This window comes from Vanellus vanellus (genome assembly GCF_965231255.1).
Source record: "Vanellus vanellus genome assembly, chromosome: 1".
NCBI classification, from domain to species: domain Eukaryota; kingdom Metazoa; phylum Chordata; class Aves; order Charadriiformes; family Charadriidae; genus Vanellus; species Vanellus vanellus.
This window is the reverse complement of record NC_138905.1, coordinates 26,332,498-26,356,452: the sequence shown is the minus strand read 5'-3', so window position 1 is coordinate 26,356,452 and position 23,955 is coordinate 26,332,498. Positions and strand designations below refer to the sequence as shown.

Sequence of the window (23,955 nt, the reverse complement as noted above, 5' to 3'; positions counted from 1 at the left end):
TTGGTTGGTATTTACCTCTTGGGTCAATTAAGTCTTGATATTTATTTCCACTGAAATCAGTACCAGCTTCATGTCCTATTCATTCACCTGAGATTGTTCAGTGGAGATCACATACTATATATATCCTTAAATGTACATATATTGCAAAGAATATTAGATCAGAAGTTATTTTCTCTTTGCTGACTTTGTCAAAATGCACTGAATTCTGTTCTGTTTTCTGCTGTTTTAAGAGCAGGAGGTGTTTTAAGTACTTGGCTGTGAAAATTAAGCCCTGGTTCCAGCAACTAACTATGAGGATGATCTGGCTTTTCCCAGATGTGGGAGCGGTGCTTGGGTGGAGCCGCTTCAAGAAGAAGAAGGGATGAGTGAGACAACAGACCCATGGGAGCATATCTGAGCAAATCTTGGCCCTTCTCTTTATGTACTGGGGTCAAGAGATCCATCTGGCATTTAAGGTGGCATCTCATGGCATTACTTAGGTATTACAGCAAGGACTGAATGACCCTTCATTGTTAAAGCAACCTGAATATATTCAGACATAATTCACTTTGCTGTAAAATGCTGATTTGAGAATTGTTGTATGGTTACGGCAGATATGGCCTTTGCTGCCTCCCTCCTTGGCTCTCTGTAGAGTCCTCTGTTGCTTCCTTGTACCCAGCGGTTGCTCCCAGTAAAAGCTGCTGCTTGGGTGGATGTCAGGAAGGGTGAGCCTGCAGGAGCAAGCACAGGTGTGCAGCAGACATGGAGTGATGCTAGCTGCAGGTTTCTGTCTCTCTCTGGATAGTGCATGACTGAAGCAGCAGTTGGGGACTGATGAAAGAAAATTCTGCATTGATTTTCCCCAAAGGCAATTTTCCAAGTCAGTCTTTGTCAATTTTTCATTTTGGTTTGTTGCGTATCCTGTGGAAAAATTACTCTTTAAAGAAAATGTACATTTTTCTGTGGGAAGAACATGTCTGTGTCTGTTCACTTCTGTTCACAGTAGGGCTAGGAGGCAGAGAAATGTTGCTGCACTGGAGTTCGAAATGAAGAAACTAGGATAGAAACCATATGACTCACTGTCAGAACTAGGGTGAAAAGCATGTTCCTTGTTGTATATCTTCATGTTATTCCTTTAGCATATTGTGTCACCTCTGGTACTCCTCGCTTTTCATACTTTTGACTAGAGGCTAAATCAGCAAAAGAATCAGCTTAATTGCTGACATCTGGCCAGCAGCAAGGTAAGAACTTGCAGAAGTGCTACTTCATAAGTTCAGCCAGTAATAGTTTCCTCAGGGCTGCTAATTAGTCTAGAGAATAAACTACAGCCGTGGGTTTTGGAGGCCCCCAGGGCCATGCCTGGTGACTGTCAGACATTCGCTTTTCATTTTCTGAGACACACTATATCAGCTAAAGCAGTGAGAATTAGAGGAGGTGGTAGAGACAGGAGGACACAGTGATGCCCTTTCTTCAATGGGTGTGAAGACTGGTATGACCGGGGGAAGAGAGGTACTTGTTAATGTAAAATATTAAAAAAGTCTGCTGCCAAGGAAGAAAGAATAATCTGTTATTCATGCTACTACAGCAACAACAACAAAGTTATGTTAGATACTAGAAAAGCTGTTTTGAGGGTTAGGCTGATGAAGGTATCAAATGGATCCACTGGAGCTGTGGACCATTCAATCTTAGAGGCCTTGAAATATTAGGTAAAGAGATTTTATTGGGTGTAGTGTGTCCCCTTGTGGGATAACAAGATGAACTCATAGAATTCTTGAAATCTATAAGTAGCCTTGAGAAAATGAGGCAGGCAAGGAACTGAAGAGTGAAAACAGCGATTTCTAGAGCGGATGGAGAGATTTCAGGTATGAATGAGCTGTGGTGACTTGGGGCTCTAACTGAGGAGCGAGCAATATGTAGTTTTCAGAATCTTCTTAAAATGCAAAATATTCTCAGAAAACCCAAATCTATGAGAACACATTCCTGACAGGAGTGGGGAAAAAGGAAGGGAACACAAAATCAGTGGTGCTTAGAGTACAGCCAGCTGAAGTCTGAGAAGGTAGAGAGCAAATAACGTGCTCTGAAATAGGGATGGTTTTCATGAGACAGCATGTAAAAATCAGTACTAAGAGAACCAAATCTCCTCCCTTAGTGAGTGGTTTTCTATTGAGTTTGAAATGCATTGACAGGAGTAGGTAGCATTAGTTCTAACTTTACTTTTATTTCATTTTTTTATTTTTAATTGTTCAGAGTACAGTTAGGAGGAGACCCTACTTGCTGTTTGTTACGGCCTCAGACAAGTTTGCATGAAAGCCAACTAACTTTAGCAAACCATTATAAAGACTAAAGGCCTCAAGGAAAATTGCTGGTGTGTTCTGTAAACATCTGGTTGCCATTTTCAATTACAAGGACCAACCCACTGAAGGAAGCAGTTTAGTTTTTTTGGAACAGAAATGGGACACTGGGGTTTTTGTTCTTTTTCGTAGTGGAGAGTAAAGGAAATGTCAGGAATAGAGAGATCACTAGATGCTCAGCTTTTGTAAATACAAAAGTCTCTGAGAAAATTAAAGTAAATTGAAATCAGGTTCTGAAAGTGTAAACAACCCTGCAGAGGTAAGGTTAAATAAGCAGGACTGGAGATCCTAGCATGCCAGCAAAAGCACAAGATCATTCTATCACGAGTAAGTCATTTAAAATATTGTGCAAAATAATAATGGTGAGGCTAGCCACAGAAGTATTTTGTGGGTTACTATACAAATACACATATATCTTCAAATCTAGCAGATGTAACTTCTCTTCCAAAAATCGTTTTGGTTAACTCTTGGTACAAATATATGGCTGACAGTATACAAGACTGGTTGGTTTCCTAATGCAAAATATATGTCATGTGAGTCCTGGGCAAAGTTTTGACAAGCAAAACATACATTTCAGAACCATTCTTTTGGTATGTTGCTAAGAAAGAAGTTTCCTAAACAAGCTGAATAGGTAGAAATGTGATCCTCAGAGCATACTGAATGTTCGTTAAGATTGTTCTGCTTCCTTCAAATTAAAGTTCATATAGTTTTAGGAAGCAAATGTGTACCAGAAACATACACTATCTTGATCACTCATAAATTTTGCTTTTAGCAATTGAGCATGGCTATTTGCCAGCTAATTGAAAGTGAGTGTCTAATCTCATGCCACAGACATCATTGGTTTCAGGACAAGACAGATCAGTTTGACATACCCAAATAAACGCTGCTCTCTAATGTGATGCTGTGGTTTCTTGCTCTAAAATCTAAACCATCATATATTTTTCTGACAATACAAATTATCCTTCCTAATTATTAACAGAATGTATTCGTGTTTTCTAGCAGAAGAGCACACAAACTGTTTCTTTGTACCACTAAAATAAACCCTTTGTAGAATTGTACTAAACCCCATTTCAAATGCACTCTTTTCCTTTAGAAAGGGAAGTTCTTTATTTGTTCATAAGAAATGTATAAGGGCATTGAACTTTGTCCAGTTAGAACCAAAATACAGCATTTAGTCTTAAAGTTACCAAACATACTTTTCTTTAAATGTTCTTTGTAGACATATAAACAGAACATACAGTCCAGTGGAGAGTGATAGTTATTGGGCTGACTTAGAACTTAACTAAAATATTACACACTGATTACACAGGGAGAAATTAAACCTTTGCTGGAATAAATTATGTCATGTTAATAGAATCTGAAAAACACCAGTGTCCAGGCAGATACACGTCAGCCATAGGAAAGCAACAACGTGCAAGTCCACTGAAATTAAATAACTACAAGGGCTTAAGGTGTAAGTAGACAAGCTTTATAACATGCTAGTAACATGCAAATCTTGTAAAAGAGTTTGAGTCAATGTTTGGTAACTGTAGCCTATGGGATAAGAAGGAAAAGCAGATTAACTTTTTATTCAAATATTTTTAAAATGCTTCCCTTTAAGAAATGAATCCTGGCTCTGATAAGGTTCAGGCAGAGACTCTGGTTTATAAAGATATATGTCTGTTCCTAAATGTCAGATGATTGTCTACTAATATAGGTGCTAGGACAATGACAGTAAGTCTAGCCAGAAGCCTACAGCAGTCCTATCAGAGCACTCTTTCTAAAGGATTGTTGCATTAGTGTTGCCCAGTGTTTTGGCTGCTGTCCTTTTTGATGCACTCACTGGCTATGAGCCCCGGTCAGCTGAGAATGTGGTGTCTTTCATCGTTGTACTCCCATTTTAGGTAGATGCATTATATACCACTGAAACCAAGCCTTTTTTTTTTGTGTTTTTTTTTTTGTTTGTTTGTTTGGGTTTTTTTATTTTTATTTTTTACTTTAGCAACCATGAATTTTAGTGGTTCAGATAGCAAAAAGCTTATACACTGTGTGGGCCTTCATTGTAATTTGCAGCCAGCCCACTCCATTCCTAGGTTCGGATTCCAACTTTCTCCAGCTGCATCCACTTTCAGCTGACAGCTCTTTTGAATGCTGCATCCTAAAAATGCCCAAGACATCAAAAGTGCAGTAGCCACCCACAGGTTAGAATGTGTTTCTGAAAATTTCATGCACCATATTGTTACACTGGCTTATTTTAGATCGAACGGGAACCTTTCCTTCATGAGGGGAATGATTATTCTACCCTTATGATGTTCTTTATACTCCCTCAGAGTTGATTTTTCAATGTAATATTGGATATTCTTTTATTTGGCCCCTGAGATTGTCCATTTGGAGGTAATCCTAGTTTGCACAGATGTTGAAGAGAAAGGAAGCTTCTCTGACATACTCAAAAATCAAAACTATCTCTCAGTTTCAAGTTGGTCACGAGAGCTTTCAGATTCCTGAAAAAAAATTATTTCATACAGAAAAGTATTACTTGAATAGAAAGGAAAAACCCCACCGATAATTAATTTCTATCATTTTTGGCAGGCGTGTTTCCTTACAAAACAATGTCCATTTTTCACAACAGAAGGGCAAAATATAGAAAGGATTTGGATTAAAAAGTAACAAAGGAATAGGACTTGAGCAACCTTAATTGGTAGCAAGATTAAAAACATATAGTCTTAATATATTTCCTCAGTGGTGCCTCCCATAAGTAAAAAGTATTCAGACAGAGGGAAGGCCAGAAGAGCTGAGTGGTATGCATTTTGGAAAGACTGAAACAAATGATTCAAGGCATAAAGTGTTTCTATAACAAGCTCATTGTTGTAATGACTTTGCTTCTGACATTTGTGGTAATGCTTTCCAAAATAAATATTTAGCTATAAAAAGGAGTTTCATTTTTAATTTATAGCGGCTACTAAAAGTGTGTATTTACATAGAATATACCGAGTTTTCTTCTGCATTGTGTTAATGCAAGATGAATGTGGCAGAACCACAGTTATTTTAGATGTGACAGAATACAGCTCAATTGATCAGTTTTTTGAAAAAGGACCTTTTGTATAAAATGGTAAAATAAGACAACATTTTTTCTTTATTTGGGAGGAAACCACTGTTTGCTACAATTCATTATTTAGTTTTTTACGAGAGTTAAAATAGAAAACCTATCAGCATACCAAAGTACTTTGTTAAACAGGCTGATAAACAAAATAAGAGCAAGACCTAGATATTTTGGACCAAAGCAAGAAGTATTTGTCTGTCTAAATGGGAATTAGGCATTTAATTATTTTTTTTTCCATCTGGCTTCAGCAACTCTCTCTCTCAAAAAAAAAGCCCTCCCTCCAGTTTTCACAACCACAGTGAGACTAAGTATCACTGGAGCCTGCCTAGAAGTCAGCCTTCAACAAAAAATAATTGAGGCAATTTTTTGTAAAGAGTAGGCTGAAGACAAGTACTTTAAATACATAGATTTTGGCACATGTTAACCCCATTTTCACTTGGAATGAAGTGCTGTTGCTTTAGAAAAAAGGTTAGAGGACATTTGGAGAAAGGTCTAAGAATAGAAAGAAGTATTCAAGAAATTACTAGCACAGAAAGTACCTGTAGACTAGTTAGGTTGCCCTCTTTATGACAGGATGACGTGTGAGGTAAGAGAAAGCAGCAGGTTTTTTTCTTCTCTACCCAGCTCTATGACACGTCTGATTTACATCCCAGACGTTACAGTACACATTTTTTGCAATTCTAAGAATGTGAGGGTGTCTGCGGACTTTCAAAAGTGAGAGGTTTGACCCTACATTTCTTTAAAACGTTTGGAGAGATAATTTTAACTTCTGTGTTCCATGTTCCATGGATGCGCTACATAGTAGTCATGGTGATGTCTGTATCACGGACTTTGACTACCCCACGGCATGCCAGGTGAATAGAGTTGAAAGGCAGCGTAGGGTGCTGCATAAAAAACAGTATCTGTGCGGTACAGCTGGAAATCTCCCTTACATTAATCATGACTTAATTATTGCATTATGATCTTCTGTGGTTTTGTCTAACTCATAAATGAAATGGGTCAATTCCCTAGTCCTGAGGACAAGTGATGCAGTATGGCTCATGTCCATGGATCTAAACTCTTTTCCCCTGACTGAGGGTGGCCTGCTCTTCACTCAGTTTTAGGAACTGTCACTGGCTTGAGCTGTCTCCTGGGGCATTGCATGGCCACCCAGGGAGAAGAAGACAAACACAGTGGATGATTGCAGGCCAGTCATTGAGCCTGTGTACGGACACTGTTTAGCCATTGCCTCTATTCTGAAGCTTCTCTTTTTCAGTATGCTGATTGTTTCCTGCCTCTTGGGTATTAAGGAATCTGACACATTAATTAGGGTTCACAGGATGCCTGAGTGCTGTAAATGCAGTGATCAAGGGTTGCCATTTGGACTTTAAAATATGTGTCTTTGCTTCTTGCATAGGTGATAAAACACCATATTTTTAACATTGTAACTGTTCTCCTAATTCACTGTAATTAGAATGAGACAGGACATTAAGACAAGTAAACCCATCTGCTCCTTAGCTGCTTGTCCTGAGGCTCCTCTATATCCATAGAAGGGAAGAGGCTGTTTTCTCAGCTGTAGCACAGTTTCTGCCCTTTAAAGTCAATGATGAGTTCTCATTAGTGCCATCATTCAGAAGGCTTCTCAGCTCAGGTTCCTCATGTCCTGTTGCAAGGAGTGGAAGTGGTAGAAAGGTTGGGGTGAAGGGCAGGTTGGAAAGTATACTTAAGCTGACAGCTGGGTTTCCTTGGGCAGAACTCCTCCCCAGGCACTACTTTGCCATTGAATTGCCCATTGAATCTTCTTTCCAGCCTCCAGCTCTTTCCATTTGTTGCATGCGCCTCTGTAAACACCCAAACTCTTCCTTGTAAGAGTAGCAGGATCAGCAGACTTGGTGACAGCGGGTAAGATGCCTCAGTACCTCTCGTTTTTGTTGTAGCTCCTATGAACACACTCATCCAAGTTAGAGATTGCCAAATCTGGCAGCCTAACAGAGGTGAGGCTAATGCAGATCTGCGCCCCCACATCCACCCAGCAGCAAAGCTGAGCGTGTGCTCCCAGCCAGTTCATGCACACACCTATACACCACACACACAGACATGGCTGGCCACACAGGTCAACAGCCTCAGCACTCACACAAACATGCACAGCACCCACGGCCTCATCCACTCGCCAGCGCTCACATGTGCACTCGTACACCTGCTTCAGCTGCTGCCATCATGGACAGATGGACCCCCGAGCCCTGGTCCCCCTCCAGGGGCTGCACTTTGAGCCCCAGACACACACACAAACATGCACATGAGAGAGTCCCACAGACAGGAAAAGTTGGCAATGGGGTTTAATGAGAGGGCAGGACAAACTGCCCTGACCAGATACAGGACATGGCCAGCCAAGAGTGGCAACCAGCCCACTGCTTAGAGGTGGCAAGCCCTTTTTATCCCTTTATTCCTCTTTTTCCCATGCTTCTTCCTCTTCAAACCACCTTGATACCTCCTTTTCCCCACCTTTGGTTCCTCCACTTAACAGCCCATAATAAGCAATCTGGAAACACTCTTACTGTGCACTTCGTAATTGGTCCCAAACCCTTAGGCAATGTGCTTCCTCCCCTCCTTGGGTCCACAAGGTGCTTTGGGGCTCCTGTTCACTCATTGTGATGGGCACTGGGGCTGAGTCTCCCCTGAGACAGCTCGGGGGAACCAGAGCAAGGCCTTGTGTTTCTCTGATAGGGTTACTGGGGTGTCCTCCCAACCCAGCATCGTCCCCCTGTGCTCCTTTGTGTGTGTGTGTGCGTACGTGTACGTGCATGTGTGTGAACATGCATAAGATAAGAGTGTGGGCAGATCCCTCTCCTGCAATGTCCCTGGAAGCAGCCAGAGCAGGGTGCTGTTTGGGTTTCCCCACTTGCTGCCATTCCTCCAGGCTCTGTTGGGCACGTCTGTAGATGAGCTTTTTGTCACAGAACCATCGATCACAGATCACAGCACTCCTGCTCTGCTTATTCAGCAACAAAGACATGGGTCTGAAAACCATAAGCCATGGTCCTCTGAATTTCTCACAGTAAAATAACAGAGCTTCAGGCCCAAATTTCCCCCCCCTCCCGAGAAAAAATAATTGGAGTTTTAGTAAAAGTTTCTGTAATAGAATATTTGAATCCTGGTTGGGTTTTTTTTTGCATCAACTGACTCTGTTGGTTTTTCATCTTACATGTCTGTATCCAGCCAAGAGGAGTTTTTCCTGTCCCCAGTGTGTTCTTCATTGTCGCATGTGTTTGTTTCCCTTCTTTCATCACTCTGCTCTGTGAGTGACAGAGGTATCTACCTCACATATTTAAACTGCTACTTTTCTTTATGGTATCTGAATTTTAAATAAAACAAATTTATAATAAACAGTGGGAGATCCTGAAGAAGGTTGTGAATATCAGACCAGAGTGGGCATATATGCGCACAAGGAGCACACAGTTAGGTTCTCAAAAGCTGTGACATGCACTCTTTTCAACTTTGATTTGACTCACTCACTCATGATACATCCTTCCACTTCATGACTGCATGCTGCTTTTTCACATGACTTTGCCTCCGGGTGCACAGAACAGGAATATAAATTTCTTTCCTGGATATAGTCCCAAGAGTTATCATTTAGAATAACTTGGATCACATAGCAGTGAGGGTTGTCCAAAGGCAATTGTGTCAGGCAGTCTTCTTCCTTGGCACAGAGTAGAGTGGGGCTGAGGCGTGGAGAGCTGAGCGCCCTCTTCCTCATGGCTTGAAGCAGTGGGGTTTTCCTTCCCCAGCAGGATGCATGGGTGAAAATCTAGTAATATGGCGCACTGTCACCTCTCATGCTCAGCCCCAAACCCTGTTACCAGGCCACGGACATCACTGCAAATTTTTCAGTGCCTATGACAGATGGAGTGTGTGAACAATGACTTCTTAACTATAGAGCTGCCCTCCCATGAGTTTCTTCTGATCCCTACCTGTCTCAACTGCATGACCCTCCTCCCCACATGCATATCACCCTTTCCAGTTTTCACCTGGCTTGTCATCCCAGTCTACCATCAGTAGCCTGTCTCTAGTATCTCCCAGTCTGGCTTTTGTGTCAGACAGTTTCTTTCTCCACCTTCACAGCAGGTAAGGAAGCACCTACACAGATGGATTAGTGGAGCTTTGGCAGATCTGTGACAGCTATGTGCTTTAACAGGGTACCAAGTACTTCCATCCCAGAGGAAGTACTTGGTACTTCCACCTCAGTCCTACAATGCTTTCCTGTGTGAGTGAGAAACATGTCTAGCAGCTTTGATGGTGGTAGCCCACCTGGTGTATTAAATACGTATAGAGTAAGAATTCCAGCATTTGGGAGCAACTAGGGATGTAAACCTTTTTAGCTTGCATACAGGTAGAGCATACCATAGTGGATTACTAGATGCTTTTGGTTTCGCTGAGGCTTGCTATGTAGAAAGTACCCATGTGTGGAGAGCATACCAGAGTAATCTGAACATTCACCCAAAGCACAGTGTGTAAGCACAGAAGTGGAATAACAGGCTTGAGTGTTTGAATTGCCCTGATGTGTTTGCCATTGGGTCAGAACTACATATTTTCCTTCTGTTTGCTATTGCACCCTACTGTAGCTCAGAAAGTACTTTGACAGCATATTTTCATAGCTTGAGTTGACAGGTTATTCCATGATAAAAACGATAGGTTATTAGAGTTACAATGTGTAATACAACTCAGTGGAGAATTATTCTTAGCCTGACACAGTCTCTCCCCGATAAACTAAAAACCACCTAATGCACGTCTTACATACTGCAGTACTCCTTTCCTCATGTCAGACTAATATAATTTTTGAGTCTACTTTAGTTACTTTTATTTCCAGTATTCCGCTCATTCTTTGGTTGCACAGAAAAATATATGGATATAGTTTAATAATACTGCACAATTTTTTGTGCACTACCTTTTGTTGTATTACAGACAGTTATCTGCAAATTGAAAAACACAGCTTTAAATCATTTGCTGCACATCTGTAAATTCTTTCGTGGTTGTATCTTATAGTAGGGTAATTTGTTGATTGAAGGAAGGATTGTTAATCTACTGCATGACTGAATGTGATACAAATGGAGAAAGGATTGTCCTGCCTCTCCTCCATTCTTGTATTTATGCCTAGAATAGATTTCTTTTGCTTCTTTTAGAGAAATTCATCTGCCTTCTATTATCAATTACTCCAGTAAGGGAGACAGTAATTAGCTGACTTGGTAGGTAGGTCCTATGAAGCCTGGCCCTCCTGCTATAAGGAAACAGTAATAAAATGTCTTTTTTTTTTTTTTCCGGACAAGAGTGAAAGCAATATGCCTCCCCATTTGTAATTAGACATAACAGCTCTCCGCAGTATTTGCAGAAGACATACAGAATAGTCAAGCATTACCCTGTTTTTATGGGTGAAGTACTGCGATAGGACTTGAAATGGCTATTTCACTCCCCGAATGCTGAACTCAGGTGTGACTGTGCATTAATTCTTGAGCACAAGGCAATGTTTTGTTCTAAGCTGTCGAGGGACAGATGAGCTGCCCTTGGAATTAGACTGGTTCCACTTGGTTCATGCCAGACTCTTCTCCGCAAAGAATGCTTCCCTTGGCACTTCAGATCCTCTTCGTTAGGGGGTAGCTGAGCCAAAATAAAACCCTGATCATCCTCAAGGGGGGGGAATAGTGACTGTCCTCAGGATTCCTGCAGCCTTTCCCTGGCAGCCATACAGCAACTCTATGAAGTATTTTGTGAATGAATTGACTGTGTCCAACAATCTCAGCCTACATAGGGTGGGTTTTTTTTTACACTTATAACGCTACACTGCAATTCATGTGCCAAAAGATTTCAGCCTAATTTGTTTAGTTAAGCAGGTGGTTACTGGACTGGACTGTGTGTTATGGCAGAGTACAGTCAGTCTCAACAAGTAGCATGGAGCACGCTGTGTGAAACAGAGAAAGTGAGTTCAAATTGGTGATAGCTCAGGACAATCAAGAGCCATGCCAAAAGAAAAATTAAAATACTTCCAAAACCTACTTCTTTAAGGGAAAAATTCCTGCACACCTAGTTATGAGCCATTCCTTTAGGGAAAGGCCTACAAATGAAATGATGATATCAAAAACTTGTGAAAGGCCATATCATTAGAAAAGAGAAAGCATTCGATCCAACAAGCAGCATTCTGAACTTTGCACAAGTGAGACAGCCAAGCTGCCACAACCAGAAATAGGCTTCAAAGGATATTTTTCCCGGGAGCGTTATCAGTGTAGCTCAGATCTTCAGAGGTGTGGAATTCCCACATCCCCAAAGCGCATCACACAGCCTGGCTGGTGCTGCTGCCCTCTGAGATGCTGAGGGGCATAAAATCCAGCCCAGAGTCCGGAGCCAGGTAGTAAGGCAGTAGTTTTGTCTTTCAGTCATCTGGTAGTTCTTCTACTCTAAACTCTTTACTAGAGAACTATTGCCTCCTATAAATTGACTGCATTGCAGGGATGAAGCCTGCTGTGTAAAACATATTCCTCTGTCTTGCGTAAAGTTGGATTTGTGCACAAGCAGCTACTTCCATAAACATGTGCCTCCTCATCAGGCTAGGTTCGGTCTGTGCTCACTCCATTACCCTGCAGGAGCACAGGAGTTAGACTTGTTTTTTTTAATCCTGTAGGCTATGAAGACACGATTCATGAAGCTAAAAGTTACATTCATTGTATTATTTCTTTTTTTTCACAGCCCAGGATTAAACGATGCAAAGCATATTTAAATACAGTTGAATATGTCAGTACCTAAACAATACTTTTTCCGGAAAATCATAGAATCATAGAATGGTTTAGGTTGGAAAGGACCTTGAATATCATCGAGTTCCAACCCCCCTGCCATAGCTCAGAGGTGCCTAGAAATATGTTTCAAGTGGAGCTGAGGAAAATTCTTTTTATAAAATCATCATGTACAAATCTCAGTATCTCCCTTGGCAGGGGTTCTGTATCTCCCTTAAAATAATGTATTCCAGTACTTCATCCTTGTGGTTAGAAACTTTTCTTATATAATCTTTGCTGCAAATTAAAATGCTTGCTTTGTATCCTGCCTCCAGTGATTAAAGAGGACAATTGATTTTCGATGGGTGAAAATTTATCCTATGGTGGTGTGGTTTAATCCCAGCCAGCAGCTAAGCACCATGCAGCTGCTCGCTCACTCCTCCCCAGTGGGATGGGGGAGAGAATTGGAAGGGTAAAAGTGAGAAAACTTGTGGATTGAGATAAAAACAGTTTAATAGGTAAAGCAAAAGCTGTGCACACAAGCAAAGCAAAATAAGGATTTCATTCACTACTTCCCATGGTTCAGCCATCTCCAGGACAGCAGGACTCCATCACATGTAATGGTTACTTGGGAAGACAAATGCCATCAGTCTGAACATCCCCCATTCCTCCTTCTTCCCCAGCTGTTATTGCTGAGCATGACATCCTATGGTCTGGAATATCCCTTTGTCCAGTCAGGGTCAGCTGTCCCGGCTGTGTCCCCTCCCAGCCTCTTGCCCACCCCAGCCGACTCGCTGCAGGTCAGTGAGACACAGAGGAGGCATTGGCACTGTGCAAGCGCTGTTCAGCAACAGCTAAAACGTTGGTGCATTATAAACACTGGTTTGGTATCCAATCAAAAAGGCAGCACTGTGCGAGCTGCTAGGAAGAGGATTAACTCCGTCCCAGTCAGACCCAGCACAAAGTCTTCCAAAACCCACCTTCTTCTTGTAACCCTCTACCGAAACCATGTTTTCCAAAACTGGGAAACTGTTACGGGTGAGGTGTGACCAACCACAACTGCAGCAGCAGCATTACCTGTTCCTTGTATATAACACTCATAATCAGGTTTGGTTACAGTCTGTAGGGTTATGATTATAATGAAATAGCCCCTATTATTTAGAATTCCATGTGACATAGGATAAATTCAAACTGCAATTCTAAAGGCAGGGATTCAGCTCTTTCAGTCCCCACAGATCTTTGCCAACATTTTAAAATTATTTGGGGATTTTTTTGTGCAACAGTATTATATTGTTAAGCCATACACAATTTATGAATCTGGTCCTTTTCTGCCATAGTGCTCTCTGACCAATTGTATCTGTCCATCTGATTTCTCCTTCCAAATTATGGCACTTTGAACTGGTTTTAAATTTCCTCAGGTTGAATTTGGACCATATGCCAAAATTATTTTGAATTCTGATCATGACTTCCAAAGTGCTTATACTTCTCCTCAACTTGGTGTCATTTGTTATTTGTAAATGCATTTGCTATTGTGTCATTCAATTTTTTAATGAAAAATTTGAACAGAACTGAATGTACAGTGGGGTTTTTTGAGGTTCTGCTCCAAAAAAAAGTCTGCTTTGATAGTGTAGACTTCATTTTTTCAGATAGCTGTGCCTCATCTGATAGGTATCTTATGTGGAAGCAGTGTCTAAAGACTTACTAAAGCCAGACTGTTTCATTGCTAGTATTTCCTCTTTGTTCCTTAAATCAGTCACTCTGTCAGAAAAAAATAGACTAGTTTTCATGACGTGTTCTTGACAAACAAATGTTGGCTGTTTCTTGTCATCTTCTTATCCTCTAGTGCTTGTAAATTGATTATTTTTAGGGTGATGGTGCAAGCAAGTGAAAAATTGCAAATTGACTAGAAATTAAAATTAAACTAAAGCTGACCAGCTTTTTCATTTCCCAGAATGAATGAAGTACAGAAAGATGAGCATAGAAGATGAAATTTGTATTCGACTTTCAAAGTTCTTTCATTTCAAAATTCAGGATAGGGACCTTAACACTGAAAAATGAAATTTGAAGCTCTGATATTTAGATGAAACTTACTCATTTGGTTAAATCAAATAATATTTTTCTGTGTACACACAGAAGAGGTTAAAAACTCCATGGAGCTGCATGCATCTAACAGTTTTCCTGCAAAATCCAGCCTTCAATTCCATAGCTCATGGGGAGGATTTCAAAGGTAGGAATAAGATGACTTCAATTTAGAAATCACCTTCAGAAATTCTTGAAGTTCAACTGTAAAATGTATATGCTGTAAGCTTAAAACCCCACTAAATCCTACAGTTCTCATTTTGTTTCTGTTCTCTTTGATCTGTATCAGAATACAAAAACTCTCTGCAGAATATTTTTATATGAAAAGTAAAATGTTTTTATTGGTGCCTGCATTGCTGTTTCCACTGCTGCTAAAAAACATGTTTGTTTTTCTCCGTAAAGTCTCTTTCAGATTATTTTTCCACATTAACCATTTTAATTATTCCAATTAGCAAGTCAGAGTCAAAGCCAATGAAAACAGTGGTATCTTGTTGAAAATTATAATTTGTGCATTATATCAATTTTCAGTTGAAACTTATTGCCCTGTAAATTGTATAGCATATACTTTGCCTCATTCAGAATGAGAGTAATTAAAGGTGGTCACAGTGGATTGGAATCAAAGTATACTGTACTACTGGTTCTTGGATTAGCAACTCAGGCTGATATTCTCAGGTAAACATGAGATAAACACCTCAGGTACACCAACACTTTTAAAGATGGGACTGCAGGACAGGGCTACAAAGACTGGAGGAGAAGAGAGGGAAAGAGCTGGCCTAAAAGGCAGGTGAATAAAAGCATCATGCTGCCAGCATAATCCATATCTTCATTAAACTCACTTTGCCTGCATAATAACATGTAATTCTGGAAATGAACATTCCTTGTGTAGGCAAGGCCTTAACTAACAGGCCAAACTAAAAACTTTGGTTTGAAAAGATGCTCAGAGGGGATGAGCAGACAATTGTATATTCTTATCTTAAGAAGTAACTGCTCTCCTGCTTGTCCGCTGCAAACACAAAGTACTATAAAGCAGGAGAGACCATCTCCATGAGGTGGGACTTCATACTGTTTAACTGACCTACTGCTCCTGCATGCTGAGCTCCACTGGTTTGCTCAATAAGGCAAACAAGATTTCAGTAACTGTCCTTTATTTGGAAAAAACTTCATGCATATTGCAAGTACTTAAATTGTTCATATACGAAGTACCCATTTTAACCTTCCACTGCAAATGTCCTGTCAAAGACACTTCTGATGTGAAGTCTTCAGGAAACCAGCGAAACAGTGTGTACATGGAAGATGGAACAATATGGACATTATTAATGTTTCTTCATTAAACATCTCCAAAACATTTTGAAACATGAGTTTTTCCATGCAGATGACTTGTGTTATTGCTGTCACTTGTTCTTCCTTTCTCTTTTATTGTGTGCTGTTCTAGGTCACACATTGTATCTTGCTTTGCTTTAGACATAATTTCTGTGAAAGGGATCTGTGTTAAAATCCAGTGCCTGGAAGCTTGGGATCCTTTGCCTGGGCCATGTGGCATTACTGCAATACTAATAACACTAGCACCTTTTCACTGAGATATAGTTTTATAATTACCAGATTTGCAGAAGGGAGACAGGCACGTGGTCTCGTGATCACAGGTGTTCATATTCCACATGAAGTTAAACTGCGAGAGGAATGACAGGGGCGATTTCCAGACTGTATCTATTCACAGAGGACTGTTTGAAAACTAAGCAACTATTGTAACACATGGATCTTTCATTTCTGTTTTCCAAGAACATTTTTTTCAGGTGTAGTTGATGAGGAATGTATTGATACATTTAAATGGAAATCAGACTGCTCTGACGGCCTGAATCCGAGAGACAACACTAGGTGTACGCTGTTTTTCTAATAGGAAGTCTCTTGTTTTCCATAAATAGACACGTTTCAGTTCTGACTGTTCTGTACTGAAATAACTGGCTAGATACCTAATTACTCTTAATAGAAAACACAAATAATGGCAGTCATTCAACCCCTCCTGAAAAATTGTTCCTAGCAGTTAACTGTTCTGCTTCCCAGGCACTGGCTCAGAAACATGCCAGGTCTGAGGCCCTTTTTCCTTTCCTTCTCTTTGGTACATTCATATCGATCACTCTGCTGTGTCCTAAAGGCAAATGATACACAGTGCAGCATATCCTTTGGAGTCAGGGATCAAATTCATCCCTGGCCAGGATGTGTAACAATAAACAAGGGAAGGAAATGAACTGCTGCTGAGAAATGGAGTTCCCTCCAGCGCCCTTTCAATTTGCACACAGCTAGGCATTGTGCTTTATATGTAATTATAATGATTTATTCAAAGGTGTTTACTAGTCAAAGGCATAACATCTTGCTTATCTGATAATTACATAGCTGGTGAGGTCATTCAGTAGGTTGTTAACACTGTCCATCTTTTGCACCAAAATGAAGTATTTGCTTGTACGTTTGTTTAATGTTTCATTTGCTATCGGTGCCATTTTTATCTACCTGCAGGTTTTGGTTTGCTTCTTTCACAAGGAGCATGTAGTGAATCTGTCTTGCATAAATTTCACATGCCTTAATTATGTTTATACCGTAAGACTGCTTCTGGTAATGTGAAACTGAAGGATTCTTTACAGTAATGGATGCAGAATAACTGAAAATTCAACTCTTCAGCTTTGTCGCGCTGCTTATAAACATTAAAAAGCTGATAGTTACTTTCATAGTCCTGGACCCATTCTGCACAATCAGTTCATTACTGTATCCAATGTAAACTGAGTGTTAAATCTCCTTAAGAGAAATCTTCACCCTGCTTGGCATTTACAATGGTGATAGGGATAGGGAAAAATTACATTTTGGAGAGGAAAATTAGCCCAAATAAATATGTCTGTGGGCCGTCAGTAGGATCAAATTTAGGGGGTAATCTAATAAAATTAGGAAGGTATCACAGATGGATAGCACAAAATGAAATAAAATGCATTTAATCTTTCCAACCTTGGGAAAAAGAACTGACCAACCAGTCACTGAAATAGCTGTCCTGCAGAGAGCTTTGGCCTAATGCTATACCCTGCATTGGATGCTGTACAGCTGCTCTGGCTGCCCTTTCTGTTTGGAAGTTCTTAATTTCTAATTGTCATCCTGTCACTGAAATAGTTTACACTTTAATGAGCGTATTCGTGGTGTCCTCAACAAATGCAGTATATCTGTTAATCTTTTGAGAGAATCCATCGTCTCTAACTAGTCTAGTTATGAAGGCTGTATATGGAAGAAACCAAATAACCACTTCAGGAAGCTGACCAAGCTCATTTGAAGCTACACTGACATTTCTATACCACATCACATGCTGCATAATGGTGTTTTTATTGCCGTAATTTAGTTTTGTCTCTTCTTCAAGCAGCCATCTGTGTCTCCAGTGTTGCTTGTTTCCTGATAATAGAATCCCATGGTCTCACAGGTCAGCTTTGCCCCAGAAAGGAAGCATCAGAGCTAGCTCAGAAACTAGCTACTTGCTCAGTGCAATTTAATTCCCACTTGTACACCAGTTCTAGATGTTGGCAATCCGTTGTCTAGTGTTTAGAAAGCCAGTACACCAAAATTCAGGCTAGAAATTCCTGCTGTTTGCAATAGCCTGACCAGTATTGCTTCCTGTAACATTTACTACCAATAGTGGAAGACCTCAGAAGATCACGCATGTGTATCACGGATGTGTGTTGTAAGTGTTCATGTTGAGGCGTTCAGAAAAAAGAAAAACTTAAAGCAGCACCATGTTATCGAACTTTTTCATTTCTGAATGCTAAACAGATCAGACACCAGGGGACTGGACATCAGTAGGCAGGTATACAGGAGGTGCCAACTGCGAAATATTTGAATATAGTTCCAAAGCTTGAACTGTGATAGTAAATATCTCTTTTTTCCCTTCTGGCACCTGTAGCAGGTCACGTACTTAGTGCTCCAACAGTTTGCTATTCCTCAGGACTTGGCTCTAAGTATTTTTTTGTTCAAATGGGAATTGGATGATATGTTCTTTCTCAATACACTATTTATTTTTTTCTCTTTCCTGATAGGTGGTATAAGCCCTTGGGACCTTTTGATCTGCTTATCTTCCAGAAAAAATGATGGTACTGGCTGCATTCAAATAGATGACTTGCATCATCTACAGTTATTCCAAAAGGTACGAGATTATTGTGCTATACTTTGTGGGAATGACAGGACGGGGCTAGCACAAATTTTCAGCACTCACTCATAAAAAGAAAAGTATCTGATACTCATTTTATACTGCAGCGGCAGCAGCAATTAACAAATTTTTTCAAGTTTCCTATCTACTGAGAAATACTTGTCAAATACCAATGTTTCATTCTTCTTTATATCACACCCAGTGATCAAAAGCAATCTCTCATTTGGACATAGTATGTTATTTTGGATGTAAGCATTTGAATGTAAATAGTGAACATTTTTGTAGCCGAGCGTCAGGTTTTCCTTTTCTCTTCTTTAGCTTGAACTTTTGCATTCTCGGCTACCCTCAACTGGCACGTCAGGCAGCAAAAGCGTCTACAGAAGTCAAAAGGAAATTTAAGCAGTTTACCCCATTGCTCAAAAGGGAATTTAGAAATGGGGAGAAACAACTAGCCAATGCATGCAATGTTTCAGAATAATAGCATAAGCGGAAGATAGCTGGACTAATTTAGGCTTCACATCTTATATCAGTATTGAGTTTCATCTAATGTAATCGCTCCTTTGTAAACATAATTTAGGCACTTCTCCAGACAGTGACAGTGCTCCTACAATTGATAATGTGTGAGCTGGGCCGGTCTCCTCCTCTGGGGCCTTCATGGGAGTTCCTTGTTCTGGCACCACAATCTACTTAGAGTCCAAAGCATCAGTGGTGCCAATATTTCTTGGTATTTTCAGGACTGTTTTGTTGTTTTTTTTTTTCACTTGAGTATGTTGTGGGCACAGTTTAGGTTACTTAGATATGCAAATGTCTAAATAAGCACCTGACCTGTTGGTGAAAATATGTAAGTGATTTAAACCAATGGCTTTGTTTGGAAAAATGTGATGGAACTATGGACAAAGCTTGGCTTATATTTCAAGTGCAATGGCACGGATAATAATGGCAAGACCCAAAAGTATAGACTCTGAACTGAAGGACAGAGAGAAATAGAGCTGCTTTTGAAAGGTATTTAGTTCAAGTATGAAGTTCACGAGGATGCAAAAAAAACACTGCATATCCACAGAAGTCAGAGCTAAGGGCATGTACACTGGGGTTCCGTGGGACAGGATGCCTTATCTAAGTGTAACCAAAGAGAAATTTTTACAGCAGTTCCAGTTTGCTAGAAATATACATGCTTTGGATTCAGGTCTCAGATTGTAAATATGCAGTCTTGTGCATACTGCTTTTTGCTCATTCTACCCATATTATTATATCTGAGACTAATACTGTGCAATATAACAATCCTTATAGAACTCAGCAACGTCCAGAAGTTTCACACACGAATAACTGAGACATAAGGTGATCAAAGGAATTGTCCAAGTTCCCTCAGGAAGTCTGCAGCACAGCAGGGACTTAAACCAGATGGCCCATATCTCCGGATAACTTTAAATATTGGACTAACATTACTCGCTGTTGGCATGTCCATACCACAGTGCAACACAGTTCTTTGTTGCAGAGCCTGGATGTGGTTTTGTTAGGTTAGTTTACCACTGTTCCCAAGCACAGCAATTCAGAAGGCATAGGCTATTTCTGTGCAGTGGGAGACAGTGATTGATATCTGGCAGAGAACAGAGAAGCTGTAGAAACTGAAAAGGGGGCAGGGAAGGGGTGAAAACTCAGCAGCCAGGAGGAGAGCTGTAAGTCTAAAATTTTGCTTTGTGATGGCCCCAGAGGAAGAGCCAATACTTTAACTTCATTATCCCACATTTAGGAATGGCGAAGTTGTAATATGCTACTGACACTGACAGGAGTTTTGCACATGAGGTGTCTCTGATAAATTAAGCACAAACCTATTGAAGGGTCCAGGAAAAAGAGCATTTTTTCTGAGTGAAATCATTAAAACTTCTCTTTTTACTCACAGGTAAACCTACTTCCAGAAATCCAGCATTTCCTTTGCAGAAAAGAGGGATTATGCCAGATAACAAAAGCCTTTTCAGGTAACCTAATTTCTTCAAATCTGGATATGTGATGATGGTCCTTCAACAGTTGTCACAGGAAGTCTCTGAAATGACACTGTCAGGCTTACAATTCCCTTTTATTTTTAGTCATGAATGCATAGGGGGAAAATATAACAAGAATAATAATCCATTTCAGGCACCACTTAAATACAAATTATAGTTATGCAGTATCTTTTCAGGTAAAGATATTGCATTGTTTAGCCATTGCATACTGCAGAAATAATTTGGCTATAGGTGTCTTATTTTTGGACTGGTTTGTGTTAATATAGTGTTTACACTTCAAAGCCCTGGGTTCGGTGTAATATGTTTGTTCAGCTTTATGAAAATGTTGTGGCATGGAGAAGGAGTAGGAGTTGGAGTTTGGTTCCCATCCAGACATAGTTTACTGATAAAAAGCCTTTGTGTATTAAGATCATCAACCAGAAAAGTTTAAAGGTTATGGGCTGGTTGCCAGAGAATTATAATTTACTATGGGTGAGATTCAGCTTTGAATAGAAACTGGAAAAAACTGCTGTGCACCATATTAGGTGCATTTAAACTACAGAGGGACACATTCTGATCTCAGTTGCACCACGAAATATCCAACATCAATGCTATTTTGGATTTATGATCGATTCTACATAAACTTTGCTTATAAATCTTATCCTTTTTGGGTTTGGATTACAATAACAACCAAACCCACATTTATTCCATTAGTATTTAGCCTTGTTTGCAGACAGATATACAAGATTGATCGGTCTGATCTGCTCTCCCTCTCCCTCTCCCCTTCCCCATCCCCCTCCCCCTACTTCTCCCTCTCCTCCCGTTTCTTTTCACCTTTTATATACACTATATTTAGCACATAAGGAAAGGATTCATTACATCTCATTTAACCATTTAAAAGTCAGGTATCTTCTGCACCAGTATTCTAGTCTTCCCCTTAAGCCAGCAGAGAGAGAGGGCAACCTTCAAACACAACTTCATTTTATCCTAAACTATGTGTTTCAAATAGGTGTGCTGAGTTACCCTCTGCAGGTACTTCCTACCCAATTGCCTGTCACCACTGACTGAAAAGAAGCTTAGATTAAATACCTGACACTTGGATGCTTGACTGAAGTTGAGGTTAGGTGGTTCCTAACCTAAGCATACCATATTTTCCCTTTTAATTTTTTTTTTACTGTTTCATCTAAAGGTTGATCAATATTTAAAACTTATGTGAAATGTTTCCCTTAAAGAACTGTATGTTGAGGGTCAGTTTAAATTGGAAGTTTCCATTGTCCTGGTGCAGTAAATTATCAAAACGGATCATAAGGAACATGCAGTATAAGGAACACCTATCCAGGTCCCATGAGAGTTCTTTATTGGGAAGTCATATTACACCAAGTAAGTGATATATTCTGTTTTGGCTGAGTTTTAAGTATGTTTTCAGTGATGCCTAGTGCCTTGGTTCCATTGCATTGGAAAGTGAATTAGAAAGTATTCTGATATAGTACCAGTTTCAGACAAACCTGAGCAGGTTTCCAAAAGTTTCTAGGGCTTCAGGAACTGGTAGTTCTTACTTCTGTTGTAACAGACTGCCTTTAAAAAAATATTGGTTTGCCCTGCTACTTGGAGAAAGGCCAATTGTGGTAGTTTTATTATTTCGCTACCACAAAACCACAAACACAAGAGGCACTCACCACACACACAGCTTTCCCCTTAAAATATCCACATTTTCACTGGTGTCCATAAACTGTGGTACAAGCCACTGTGTACATGGTCTGTTAAGCTGTCCGGTGTTTTCCCCTCTTTAAGAAGGGCCATTTGTAAACATCTTATTCCATACTTATATTATTAGTGCTTTCCTGGCAAAGAGAAAAGCCATTCTGACTGATGCCAAAATCCCATTGACATCAAAGTAGTGTGTGTGCTTGGCAGCAGGAGTCTGAGTCCTACCCACTGAGTAACGGAGGATTAGTCTAGCAGTCTGCTGAAGGACTGTCAGATAGAAAAAGGCCCACCCCTCACCTCTTAATTACCAGTAAAAAAGATTTTGAACCTAAATTATCTGCAGTGTTTTAAAGTAAAAAAAAAAATAATCCATCAGCATGTGGCCTATGGGCTGAAGTAGCTGTTTCAACACAAGGGTCTCATGTCACTTGAGACACCATGGAGAGTCCGAGATGCCCAGAAGGATGGGCGGATTTGACACAGAACCTATGTCTTTCTGATCCAGCAGCTGGAAGCTCAGAGGGATATCCTATGGTGTCCTAGACAGCAACAGATGTCTATGTGTGGACACCTGAATTTAACACTTGGTGTCTAAGCTCCCAAAATTAACAGAAGTTAATTCAGAGTAAGCAAGCCCAAAAGAGCATTTACTTTCAGCAGAATTTAGGGTTAGCTGAATTGTTCCACAGTGACTGTATAGACCATGCTAATGTCCACTGACAGGATGGGAACTTAGATGGTGGGACCCAGTGGGGTCATCTTTGTATATAGCAGACCTCCAAGTGTCTCAATCCAGAAATGAATCCCATTCATTATCACTGGATCTGTGACATCTAATTTACTATTACTGAAATTCACCCATAGAAGGTGAAATTAGAATCAGAAGGGTAAATAATTTGATTACAGGTTAAGAGGACAAAAGGGCAAACTTAAGAAATTAAGGAAAACTTAAAAATTTAAAGCAAACTTCAACATAGAGACAAGATTTCAGATCCTCTCCTCCCCTTCCATTCATCTGATAAAGCCAGCTCTTTCCACTTCTTTCTTTTGCTTGCATTGTCTGACAGATCTTTCTTCCCTACAGCAAAGTTATTAGGATTTGTTTGATCCTCAATTTTAAAATTATTTGGGGAAAGAATGGTTTTCATCAGTATTTCCTCCACAGAAGTTTGTTTCCTTTCAAATCAGTCACGTACTTTCACTCTTGTGTATTTGAGTCAACAGGGCTTCTCTGCAATTCCCGTTGAAGAGGATTAGTTGGTTTGTTATTACTGTGTTTGTCATTTAGTCAGCCCCCCAAGGAGCCAAGCAATTTCCTGTAAAAGTGAAACACAAAGTTGCTGTTCTAAGAATTATGCAATCTAATTAAAGACACACTAAGTCGTAGAAAAATATCAGGCAGCAAGGCTGAGAGGAGGGCATTACTGGATTTACTGCGGGTATGACAGTGTTGGTATTGATAGCAGTGGCTATGAGGGTAAAGGTTATTTTTTAAAAAAAATGTTACTCTGTTGTTGTGCAACTCTTAAGCTGCTGCATTTTGCACTTAAGAGAGCATGCCCCTTCTCATATCCCAGTTGTATCAATATGGGAAAGAAAATGAGTTGTAGAAAATAGCAGGTCAGTGCTTGTTTCTTTGCTTTGTCTCTTTAATGGAAAAATCTTTTTGTCACTCCTCTGAAAATTCAGACTGGTTTTATCTGTATGGGGAAAAAATTATGCACATACCAGTGATGACTCTTTTTAGGAGACAGGAGAGAAGCTGGAAAGAGAAAAAAAAGTTAGGAAAGACAGACTGGAGGAAGAATTTAGAGGAGCAGAAAATATGATGTGTGTGGATAAATTGGATTGAGTAAGAGAAGGAAAGAGATGAAAGCAGTTG

General features: G+C 40.1%; 1 protein-coding gene across 1 annotated transcript in view; it reads left to right on the top strand.

Annotated features, from left to right (window-relative positions):
* Positions 1-23,955, top strand: part of CPED1 (cadherin like and PC-esterase domain containing 1) — a 153,715-nt gene that overhangs the window by 17,142 nt on the left and 112,618 nt on the right. Inside the window, exons 4-5 of the mRNA XM_082498842.1 lie at positions 18,281-18,387; positions 20,288-20,363. Coding sequence (XP_082354968.1) covers positions 18,281-18,387; positions 20,288-20,363 — 183 coding nt within the window. The remainder of the gene's footprint in view (positions 1-18,280; positions 18,388-20,287; positions 20,364-23,955) is intronic.